The sequence below is a fragment of the Gouania willdenowi genome, chromosome 18 (genome assembly GCF_900634775.1).
Source record: "Gouania willdenowi chromosome 18, fGouWil2.1, whole genome shotgun sequence".
Lineage (NCBI taxonomy): Eukaryota > Metazoa > Chordata > Actinopteri > Blenniiformes > Gobiesocidae > Gouania > Gouania willdenowi.
The window spans coordinates 8,249,900-8,262,680 of record NC_041061.1 but is presented as its reverse complement, the minus strand read 5'-3'; the positions used below and the strand labels follow the sequence as shown (position 1 = coordinate 8,262,680).

The following is a 12,781-nucleotide window of genomic DNA, read 5'->3' as shown; positions in this document are numbered from 1 at the left end:
GTGACCTCCTTTAGATAAAGAAAAAAAATTAATCTTAGAGGAGTTAGACAAAGACCGTGAATATTTGCCAGTTTGAGACTCAAGAAGGTGTAGTGTGGTTTACACCTGAATGTACAATACAAATGTTCCTATTCTTCAGTCCTAAAATGTAACTTTATAGAATAAATCAGACATGGTGAACTGCCGGCCATCTGGAAAAACTGTTTTGGCCACAAAGCAACGGCACAAAATGGCTGGACGAAATAAAAACGCAAAAAGACATAACTGCAACAGAAACACCTTAAATTATTCTAAAAACACACAAAACAACAGAATAACTAAAAAACTTCAAAAAACACATGCAAGAACAACAAAAATACATATAGTGATGAAAACATATACTAAAATGATAGGAAAATGTATAACACAAAAATGACACACAAACTAAAAACTGCAGCAAAAATGCATTAAATGATGAGAAAAAACACAAAAGAACAACAAAAACATAAGCTAAAATGATGGGAAAATATACAAAACAAAAATGAGAGAAAAATACACAAACTGACTCCTAAAAAAAAACTGCAGAAAAAAAGCACAACCCTGCAACAAAAACTGAATAAATGATTCAACCTAACAAGAAAAATATAAACTCAAAACATATAGTGAATTGATGGGAAAATGTATAAAACAAAAATGAGAGAAAAATACAAAAACTGACAAAAAACCCTAAAAACTGACTAAACAAAAAGCTGCAGCAAAAACACATTAATGATTAGGGGGAAAAAACACAAAAGAACAACAAAAACATACAAAAATGATGGAAAAATATACAAAACAAAAATACAGAAACTGACTCCAAAAAAAAAACTGCAGCAAAAAAGCACAACCCTGCAACAAAAACAGAAAAAATGAAATGAAAAAACACAAAAACAACAAAAATACAAAACAAAAACAAACACTAAAATAATGAGAAAATATAAAAACAAAAGTGAGAGAAAAATACATGAAATGACTCCAAAAACACACAAGATGACCACAACAAATACACACAAAAAGAGAGAAAACCCTTTGTTCTTTCCTGTGATAATGCTCAGATTAGTTATTATCCTAAATGCTGGCATGAATTTAAAAAATGTGGCCTACGGATCAGACAAACACATTTCTTTCTCTGACCAATCTTGCTCGGTTTAACAAGTATAAAACACTACAATTCTGCACAAATGGCTTTAAAACAACCATTTATTCCTTTTCTATTACTCTCCAAAAAGACCAGCAAAAAGCTTTCTGATCTTTCACCAAATCAAACCTGTGCTTGTGTTGTGGTGGGCGAGACCAAAAGCTTGCATTGTTAATAAAGAAACTCTGTTTATATCCTGGAGTTGCTTTAACCTTCTGAACAAACAGTCATGATGAATACCAAACAGCTGTCGAGAACCAACTTTAATACTCTCTCAGGCAGCTTTAGCAAACATGAGTGGATGTGTAAGATGAACATATTTATCAATGACCTCGTGGGCAATGGACTACAAGTCTTTTAAGTGTGTCGTGTGTAGAAACTTCATTTTTTCCTATCAGTTTCTCCATTTCCATTTTGTTTTCATTTTTCTAAATAAAAGCCATTACTGGCTGTTAAACTTCATAAAATGGAGCCAAACATGCTTAATACTGTTAATGCAACTATTGTTGTAATTTCTTGTTTCTATGCAGCAGAAGGGCCTCTGAAGTCCACGCTGAAATCACGCGATATTACGTAGCGTGAGATTTTGAGCGAGATTTGATATGTTCGTTTCAGCCACCAATTCAATGGCAAAAAATAATAGTGGAAATGTGTGATATTGTCCTAAAACATTGTAGGCAAGTGTTTAGTCCATGTTATTTAGCTATTCTATTTGTAGGAGGTAAAGTCTGTCCTATCGCAAGAGTTTGCGCAAGACTGCTATGCTATGCATTTAAGCACCCGTTCACGGGGAACAAGGGCATGCATGTGTAGGTAAATATTATGTCATATTGCATTATTTGCTTGATTTTGTTGGGGGAAAAAATTATATTTTTGTCCAAAAAGAAAACAGTTCTTACAATATTGCCATTTTTGTTTCAGAAAATGAATTCCGTAATTTCTACTTGGTTTTGTTGGGGAAAAAAATAATACATTTAAAAAAAATTTGGCGAAAAATAAAACATTTGTTACAATATTGCCATTTCTGTTTCAGGAAATGAATTCCGTAATTTCTACTTCATTTTCTTGAGAAAAAAATAATAAATTTAAATTTTTTTGTTGAAAAAGAAAACATTTATTACAATATTGACATTTCTGTTTCAGGAAATGAATTCCATAATTTCTACTTGATTTTGTTGGGGTAAAAAATAATTTTTTTGTCAAAAAAGAAAAAAATTCTTACAATATTGCCATTTCTGTTTCAGAAAATGTATTCTATAATTTCTACTTGATTTTGTTGAGGGAAAAATAGTATATTTTTTGTCAAAAAAAGAAAACATTCATTACTATATTTCCATTTCCGTTTCAGGGAGTGAATTCCGTGACATTGTAAAATCAGAGGCCCTACTTGTTGAGGTGCAGTTAGGACGCAGATCTTTGTCAGTGTGGATAGTCGCTAAACTTAGCTTGTACTTAGACAAACAGCCCGGAGGGTAAAAAGAGTCCAAGCAAACACCAGAAAGGATCATTCCAGGTTTTCTCATCATAGAGTTACTTTTAAAACATTCACTTTTCCTTGAATCCTTCCTGACGATATACCTCAGAGTTAATACACATCAGGGGTTTGACTTCAGGTGAGTGTTGTTTACACTGCACTGAAGCAAACAGCCTAAAGGGAAGAGAAGTGTCCATGAAAACATGAGAAGAAAGAATAGTTCCAGGTTTTCCCTTTCATGGAATCACCTCAGAAACAGAGGAACGCAAACAAACTTTTCCATGAAACTTTCCTGACGATGTCAGACATGTTAGTGCGTAGGGGATTACATACGCATTACGCACTATATGAAGTTACACCAGGCTCATCTCAGGCCTCGACTTTAATCAAGTGGGGTCGTCTTTGCGAGTAACAGCCTATGTTGTGACCCTGGTATCCCACAAACGTACTACACAATAGAAACTCAATGCGTATGACAGGACGATGAGCGTTCCCACTGAAGTATACTTCCAAGTTTCCCAAGATGCATCTCGAACCTATGACGACTAAAACCTGAAGCACACTGAGGCTAAATATCTTTGTTGATTCTCCACCTTTGAAAGTTCTGAAAACATTTGAAGTGAAAAAAGGACCAAGTAGAATATCAACGTGTGGTCATTTGATTCATAAAACTCACAAAAACACATTTAATTCCGACATTTCAGAGATTTTCGTAGACCGGCCATTGTGCTACTGACAAAACTTCCAGTTAACTTCAAAACAAGAGCCTTATTTACAAAAGCGTAAAAAAAAAAACTGATGGAAGACAAGATGAGATGCTTTTGTTTTGAAGAGAAGATGTTTGGTTTTTAGCTTGAAGCTGGTCCTGGGTCAATTTTACGTTCTGCTTGCAATGCATCATTGAGCGGTTGAGTATGACTAGTGTGCCCACTGTGCATACTTAAAAAATGTCCTGGTATTGTATACATCCAGGTATTTCTAACTCCATACTCAATCTCTTTATACAATAAAATGTGAACGCACTACCTACTCCTTTTGACGTCAAACAGTATGTGTATGGCATTTCTAACATGGCCCTCCTCTTTTTCAATGACGAAGCACTTTGATCTACACAGACCACAGATTTAAGGTGGTAAAAAAAAAAGAACATTTTCAACAATATTACTGTATTGTTTCCTAGTTTTCACTTCCACATCCCATAAATGATATACACATTATCTAAAGCACAGACGGTACCAAGCAATAAATGACAGGTATCAGTCCTCACAGGATATTTTCAAAATTCCTGGATTTTGTGACCAATTTTTGTCATTTTGTGAGAAATTGCAGAAGTTCTTTCGACAATTTTTGATTTAAAAAATGACAAAGTTCCTTCTTTGCTTATTTGTGAAAATCACAATCAGAGAGAGTCTGACTATCCATTTTTTTTTTAATTCTGCAATTCCAAAGCTTGAATGAAAAAAACACTTTTCTATCTGTTGACTAACCTCACATATAATCAATAACATTTATTAGTGCACCTTGTCATTATCATTCATCAGCCTCTCTTCAGAAAGTCCTAAAAAAAAACAAAGTCAGGAGGTAAAAACATCAGTGCTCCATTGTTATGCTAGGCTACATCTTGGCTGTGTACACAAACTTCCTGAGATGTCCGGTCGTTGCTCAGCAATGGATCCCAGTGAAGAAGAAAAAAAAAAACCTCTACTGCCAATAGAAAACATGCAGCTTTCACTGAAAGTTGGGCTTTCCTCACGAGAACTTCAGAATTCAACAGCGCTGACCGTTAGCGCGTGAGCTTTGGTTAGCTTGGTGCTGATTATTAAGTCCAAACGTTTCCTTAAAATGAAAAGGTGACGTATGATAAAAACAAGTAAAAGATAGAACCGAAGCTGTAACGTTGCGTCTTTCAAAGGATGTGATCGAAATCCAAAGAGGTTGAAAAGTCTGCTTAAAGTAGGATTTGATTAACATGAGTGTGTTACCTTAAAAACAAATTAGAGTCACTAGTTTAAGTTTCTGTCATTTTGAGTTCTGCAAAATAAAAAAGACTGTGTATGACTATAAAAACTTTAATGATCTTTTATCAGTTTAGGGCTAAGTTCTTAAATATGCAAAATAACGAGGAATAATCTAAAATGGTGATGAGTCAATGGTGTGGAATTTTCTGATTTGAGGGTCACATTATCAACACTTAGAATATATACACATATGCATATGTATACACACTCACGCACACAAACACATTATGACTAATTTGAGTATTAATACAGGAAAGAAAGAAATAATTTGTGTTCTTGTTGTCATTTTGTAATTTTTGTGCCTTTTTGTGTACGGTTTGTATAATTTACTGTTATTTTTTTTGTGATTGGAAGCATTTTTCTGTCATTTTGTATGTTTTTCAGAGACATATACCCTACAGGTATTCCCTGCTTGTTTAATACAAGATAGGTTATTTAATCTGTCTGAATGAAATTGCTATTTTTTCCTCCCAAAAAAAAATCAATTATAAGCAGTCACAGTGAGAAACAATGAAAATGTAATCAAATCCCTAGAATTGGATTTAAATTGAATCGTGATTCCCACTCCCTAAAGATGTCTGGCACATTAAGTTGTTTGCACTTGAAAAAGGAAAAGTCGTAGTTTATCGTTCATTTAAAACAAATATATAAATATATATTCAGTTCTAGACTGAAAAAGCTCAGAGTTGAAATTCATTTTTTCTTACATTTAAAAAAACATGAAAATCACCTGTTTATCCATTTCCAAATACCTATTCTATCATAGATTGTGTCGCAGACAAAGAAATGATTGTCGACTATAGTACCACACCTCGACTTCTACACTCACAAACTTAACTTTGACATTTCTCACATTATCTTTGACAAACCAGACCAAAATATTAATAAGCACGTTCTCATATTTTCCACCCACGCACTTTCCCCTGCATTCTAACTGTGACAGGTTCAGCGTGAAAACAAATGTCAGCAAGAATCAAACACTTTGTTGACTTTCAAGCACAATAATAAAACTGTGGTAATACTCCAGGATTAGTGGTGGATACGGAAGCAGATTAGGGACAATTTTTGTCCCGAGTCCGCTTCTGTAGATTTGCCTTTAGTAGCAAACCTTCAACTTTTATCACGATATTGAATTTGGAGTTAACTTTCGACATTTTGAATTTATTCTCATATGTTCAATTTTAATCTCAACATTATATTTCAACTTTATTCGCGACATTTCTACTTTTTTCTCATCTTTTTGACTTTAATCTTATCTTTTCGACCTTAATCTCGTCTCGTCATATACACTTTATTCTCGTCTTTTTGACTTGAATCTTGACGGTATATTTCAACCTTATTCACAACATTGTGACATTATTTTCGACATTTCGACTTTAATCTTGTTCTTTTACTTTAATCTCATAGTTTCGACTTTAATCTCAACATTATGTTTCAACTTTTTTCACGTCTTTTAGATTTTAATCTACAAATTATATGAGTAATTTATTCTCAAAATATCAACTTTATTCTCAACATTTTGACATTTATCTCGTCTTTTCAACTTTAATCTCGACAGTATATTTCAACCTTATTCACAACATTGTGACATTATTCTCAACATTTTCAGTTTAATCTTGTTTTTTGACATTAATCTCAGTTTCGACTTTCATCTCAACATTATATTCCAACTTTATTCATAACGTTTCGACTTTTTTCTCGTCTTTTCGACTTTGATCTCCAGATTATATTTGTAATTTATTCTCAAAATATCAACTTTATTCTCGACATTTCGACTTTATTCTCCAATATTTCCAAAAGTGTCTATTTGTACGGTTGCCGTACGGACAACCCCTGGTGCTATTTGCACGGTTACCGTAGTACACGTACATAGCGTTTTAGGGTTAGGATTAGGGTTATAACAAACAATTTTTAGGGTCAGGGTTAGGTTTACGCCAGGGTAATGTTTCGTCCTAGTCACGTGACCTAAACTGGCCAAATAGGGGGCACTGCTATCTGTATATTGATACGGCAACCGAACGGATAGCCACTGCCAATATATTTTCCCGATCAAAACTGGCCCTAATCCTCTCCCGTAGGTAGGTAAATTGTGCTTCTTAATGCAATATATATATATATATATATATATATATATATATATATATATATATATGATTTTTATTCAGTGTTGTTAGCTGAGGTGATAGCCCTGGATCAATGCATACAAACAGATGGTAATCTTCATCTGACTGATACCTGTGGGACTCCAGACAACATTCCCATGTAAACACAGAAGAAGAAGAACTGCACACAGATAAATAATCCCACTACTACAGTGAGGATAAGGAGGACGCAGCCGCCTGTCATGTCATGCATTCCTCGAGTAATATACAGAAGAAGAATAGGGTGAGGAGGGGGAGAAGGGTGACACAAAAGATGCAGCACTTTCCAACAGGATCCTGCAGCAGTGGGGCATTCCTCCTAGGCTTCCCCAGGACTAAACCATTGGGAGTGATGGGGGGGGGGGGGGGGGGGGAGATTGGATCTACTGGTTGAAGAAGCAAGCTTACCGGTGACGGCCACCGAGGCAGCATCAGGCTTACTACTGGGCATATCATTGGTGTGGGACCATTCCAAGCCCAGTACCGCATAGATGACGAGTCCATGGAGCAACACATTCACCACCTTGTGGATGTAAGTCATGATGATGATGTTGATGAGAGCAGCAGATGATGATCCTTGGGACTGAAGGTGGAAGATAACAATCCACAATAATAATAATAATAATAATAATAAAATTAAAAATAAATTAAATTAGTCACAAAAAGAGGGGGAAAAAAGGGCAACAAAGGAGTCATTTAGGTGGAAACACCTGGAAGATCCTCCAGCTTAGACTGGCTGAAATCCTGCAGAGGACTTGTTGGCTGGTGGCAGGAGCTCAGAAAACACCTCCAGAATATGGTATACATGGCTGGCTGTTTTTGTTCTTCTGCGTTTTTAAATTATTCCTCTTTTTAGAAGAACCCCCCTCCGGAGGATTTGGCCGTGGTGACTGCTTGTGAAAACGAGCAGTCCATAGCTGTCTTCTTTCTTTTTTTTCTTTAAATAAATTAAAAACAGTCAATGAAGAAGAAGAAGAAGGAGAAGAAGAAGAAGCACAGGCAGCGACTATGATCCAGACACCGGGGGGAAAAAGGTGAAATTGGATAAATAGAAGATAGAAAATTGTGCTGGAGAGTCTGGTCCTTACGAGATGGTAGTGCTGGACTTCCTTCCACGTATAGATAGCAAACAAACTGTCCGGGTAGAGGAGTCAAGGTGTGGGACGGCTCTGAGTCTTCTAGTAGCGGCTTTTTACGTCTACAGATCGGCTCGGTGAAGTTTGAACGCGTCTCCTGCGGTGTTCCGTGTATGTGTGTGTGTGTGTGTGTCAGCTGCTGCTGCAGAGCCCAGCGGGCCGGAAGTGCCAATGCAAAACTGCTCTGACATCAGGAAGTAGGCGTGGTCTAGTTAGGCCGCGTTCACGGACGCTCGGTAAAGAAATACCGGCTTCGCCGGTGAGGACACGAGCGGCTGTGAGTGTGAGAGAGTGAATAATGAAGAGAATAGTGAAGCTTATTGTCCTTCAGCAGGACAAGTTTTTCCCTCCCGCCGCCCAAAGCGCTGATTGGCTGGAGTGTCCCAACATGGCAGAATGTGATTGGCTGCCCGTTTGTGTTTTTGTCTCCTTCGAAGATGTGCAGCGCGGCAATTCCATCACTTTAAAGAATGATTTTTATCTATTTATTTAATATATATATATGTATTATTATCATTATTATTATTTTGCTCATACATGATGAGTTGTGTATTTTATTTTATTCTAAATAATAATTATTTGAAATACAATAATCGTTTTCTGCACAAATGCAAATGTTTGTGATACAGCCTAATTTAAAATTAAAAATATATATTATATCACAAAGCAGTAAATCTCATGAATGTCAAAGAAGATAAAATGTTGATATTGCATTTTTATTATTATTATATTGTTTGCTTTTTTTTTTTTTTTGCTCGTACATGATAATATTAAAGTATATATGTTTAAAAAAAACATTTATTTTTATTTTAAATACAATCGTTTTCTGCACAAATACAAATGTTATGTTACAAATGATACTTCGTAATTTAAAATAAACAATATTATATAATAAAGCAGTAAAACTAGCATTAAATGTTGATTAATATTGTTTATTATTATTATTGATAACATATTTATGTGAATATCTCTACTAAATATACACTAATGTAAATCTGATAAATATGGTTTGATTGGGTGGTCTTGAAATGTATCATTTTATCTCTTTATTGCTGCTGTAACTGTTATTTATTCCCTTTTACTGTTGCATTTCCTCCAAAAAACAACATTTCTATTTTATTGTATAAGTAAAATATTTTATTCTAAAAACAACTAACTTTTTATATATGTCGACCTTAGACAGATGTTAAAAAAAGTAAATATATATATATATATATATATATATTTATATGTGTACACACACACACACACACACACACATATATATATATATATATATATATATATATGTGTGTGTGTGTGTGTGTGTGTGTGTGTGTGTGTGTTTTTGTACAAAAACTGTGCTAAATTATGAGAATTTAATATTGTTAAAGGCTGATTTAAAAAAGATTTACTAATGCACACTGGGTTTTACTAGTTACGTGAAGGCTATTTTTTACAAGTAACTTCGAGCTGTGCCGCCCACGGATTAATCTGCCTTTAAATCGATTCATTTTGTCATACATCCATTATTTTCTGAATTATTTGGTTGAACATATTCTGTAAAGACAAGGTACCACTTTGACAATGTTGGTCATTCATCTGTAAAATGCCAACGTGTGAAAGGGAAGCTTTCATTGTGGCCTTCTAGCGTTTCTCCGTCATTCCTGATGTAGGATAATAAAAAACATACAGAACGAAAATGTTCTAAAAATAAGAAAAACTAACAGTTGAACTCTTACACATCACACAAATAATGATTACATTGTCACACTTTGGACTAACACTATTCTTTCATAAATATTTTGTTCATTAATATGTTATGGTTTTATTTATTCAGACATTTTTTTTTTCAGGAAATTTACTTTGATCTCCTGACACGTTTTGACTGCCAACGGTCAGTCTTCCTCAGAGGCATCTGCCGATTGCTTTGATGCGTACTTATGAGTTCATTTTTTTGTTTATTTCTGTAGAATTTTGTGAATTTGCAGATATTTTTGTGCAATTATCCTAATTTGCTGTGTAGTAGCTTTCAAAATTTCTTATTTTGTGCAGCGCTTTATTCATTTTTGTATATAATGTTTATTTTATGTCCCTTGTTTACAGTTTTTTCATTTTGTTGAACATTTTTTTTTAAACTTCTTTACATGTTTAAATCATGTTTAGAGTTTATTTATCTTGAATGTATGTTAGTTTTAATTATATATATATGTATGTATGCAACCTGTAACCTTTATTACTCACTGAAGTGAAATTATTTCTCTGCATTTTACCCATTTTCCTTGAAAATGGGTAAAATTTAAATGTACATTTACATTCTGATATTTATATTTATCAATTTTTTTTTAGGTAACTATTTTGATTAAGTTTTTGTTAAAAAAAAAAAAAAAAAAAGGAAGGAAGAAGAAAGAAAGAAAGAAAGAAATAGTCCAAGATCCTCACATTCAGGTTATTGTATAACTATATCTAAACTGGCAGTAGAATTTTACCATCATGCAAAGGGGCGCCACCTAAAATATTGCTTAGGATGCCAAATTGCTTAGAGCCAGCATTGCCCGCACCAATTACTAATTTGCAGTAAAAGGGTGATCATATTGCGTGCTACTGTATATTATAATATTAAATAGTGATATTAAATTACAGTGTTTGATGCTGCACTCAGTGAGGAATCCTTTAGTGGTTTTAATGGTGTGACTGTAACACTGCAACACGATCCATCAGTCGCTGAAAGAGAGAAACTACACAGCAGGTAACACTGTATCTGCCTGTATACACACACAACACACACTTGTGGCTTCCCAAAAGCAGGAGAGCGAGCGATTAAAGAGTCGACCATTGGGAGTTTGAAGGCAAACTGGTGTCGGATGGAGCAGAAAAGCACGAGAGTCGATGAAAGGGAAGAGCAGCAGAATTGGATACGAGGGAGCGACAGGTGGGAGCGCCGCCAACAAACCAGGGGATGATGGGAATAGCAGATGCTACAAGTAGGAAGAGGGGGCGAGGGGTCAGCCAGGCAACTTCAGGGCCCGCTTACTGTCATTTAGACCCTCTGCCAGCTGTAGAAGTGCCCAGATTGACCCTGTGAGAATGATAATACAGTATAGGACTAACTTATCCACTAATACACAGACCAATGCTGACCCCTGGACACAGCAATGAGGCAAAACAACCAGAAGATGAGCTTTGAATTAATGGAAAATCTCACACACACTGCTTATTTATGCATTAATGAAACCCGTTGCAGAAAAGGTCAGCAACTACATTTGCCCGAGGTCCAAAACGTTTTCTGCCACAAACGTGGATCAGAATCAGAATGGATTTTATTCGCCAGGTACAGTTTAGAAACAGTACAAGGAATTTAACTTGGTAGTTGGAGCAGAAAGAACACACAACACACCGAGGCGGCCATTGCGGCGCCATCATATTTAGATGAAAAGTGAGACAAAAACAGGAGGAGAGGTGAGGGGGAAAAGGCAGATTTTAAACTGAATTCCCTGGGAGGAGAAATGAAATAAATAAAGGAGTAAATAAAGGAAAAAAAACATCTTTTTAAGTAACCAAAATAAAAACAGATACTACAACTGTATCTAAAAAGTAACTTTGGTCATTAAGTAAACTGTATTTGTATAGCGCTTTTCACAGACAGTAGTCTAAATAAGTAAATAAAATAAATAAGTAAAAGAGCATGTAATCAAGTAAATAGCATAAATTATAACAAAACACAACGCTTGGTCAGCTTGGACAAGAATGCATGACTTGTGTTTCCATTACCCGTAGGAATGCGCAAAATCTAAATAGCGCAAAAAAACTGCTAATGGAAACAATTACATGTCACAGGACATGACGTACCTGGTCACATGACCACTTCTCTCTGAGAAAATATGGCGCAGTATGTGTAAACAGAAGAGAAGAAGAAGAAGACAAATCTTAGCATAACACTAAAAATTATTACTCTCACACTAGACAGTAGGGCCGAGAACCAAAAGTGGCTTCTGCTGCGGCACTTTTATTTTTTTTTTTTTGCCATATGCCCGTTTTGTCCCACATTGTCTTAAATTGTCCCACATTGTCCCAGAATGTCTCAAATTGTCCAAAATTGTCTAAAATTGTCCCATTGTATCAAAAATAATCCTATATAGTCCCAGAGTGTCCCACATTGTCCTACAGTGTCCCAGAGTGTCCCACACTGTCCGACAGTGTCCTAAATTGTCCCACATTTTCCCAGTTTTTTTTGGTGCAGCATCACAAAAAAAAAGTGCACATCAGAAGCATCTTTTGGTTCTCGCTCTCTCTCACATTAAACGTGAAACAACAAAGGAATGCAGAATGTTATAAGTAGGTTTTCAGCATTCATCTTCCTGCAGTGAAGTCTGGCGGGATGAGATTTCACTGGAGTTACGACTACGAGGTTTCTGCCCTAAACAACCTTCAATGGAAACGCGTTCAAAGCGCGAGTATACTTTGTCGAATTTGTAGAAATAGTGCTTTTATTTAGCAAAAAAATGCAATTGAAACACAGCTATTGTTGTTTAATCAAGGAAGCTGAAAATATAAAAAAAAAAAAAATGACAAAAAACAGATACAAGCCAAGTTGCTTAATACAACTTTATTTAAAAAGTAACTTTAGATTGCAGGAAAACATTAAACACATGATGAACAATGAGAGTTAAGAACAAAAGTTTAAAAAAGCATGTTTAATGTTTTACATCAGGGTGTAAAACAATCACAATTTAAATTTAAAGGGGAAAAAAGCTAAATTATTGCGTGAAATAGGAACAATGTGTTTAAAGTGATGTACAATATTCAAACAATAAGACTATCGCTTATCTGTACCTCAGATTTTGACTTAATTTTGCGATAAAACTTTTCTATGTAAT

At 35.0% G+C, this 12,781-nt stretch overlaps 1 protein-coding gene across 4 annotated transcripts in view; it reads right to left on the bottom strand.

The window, feature by feature from the left end:
• Window positions 1–8,189, bottom strand: part of stim2b (stromal interaction molecule 2b) — a 58,341-nt gene extending 50,152 nt beyond the window's left edge. For 3 of the 4 annotated variants that reach the window (XM_028474471.1, XM_028474472.1, XM_028474473.1), the window contains exon 1: window positions 7,198–8,189. In XM_028474471.1, coding sequence (XP_028330272.1) covers window positions 7,198–7,330 — 133 coding nt within the window. In that variant the 5' untranslated portion in view covers window positions 7,331–8,189. The remainder of the gene's footprint in view (window positions 1–7,197) is intronic. The other variant, XM_028474470.1, reaches the window with a different exon arrangement.
• Between the last annotated feature and the right edge of the window lie 4,592 nt (window positions 8,190–12,781).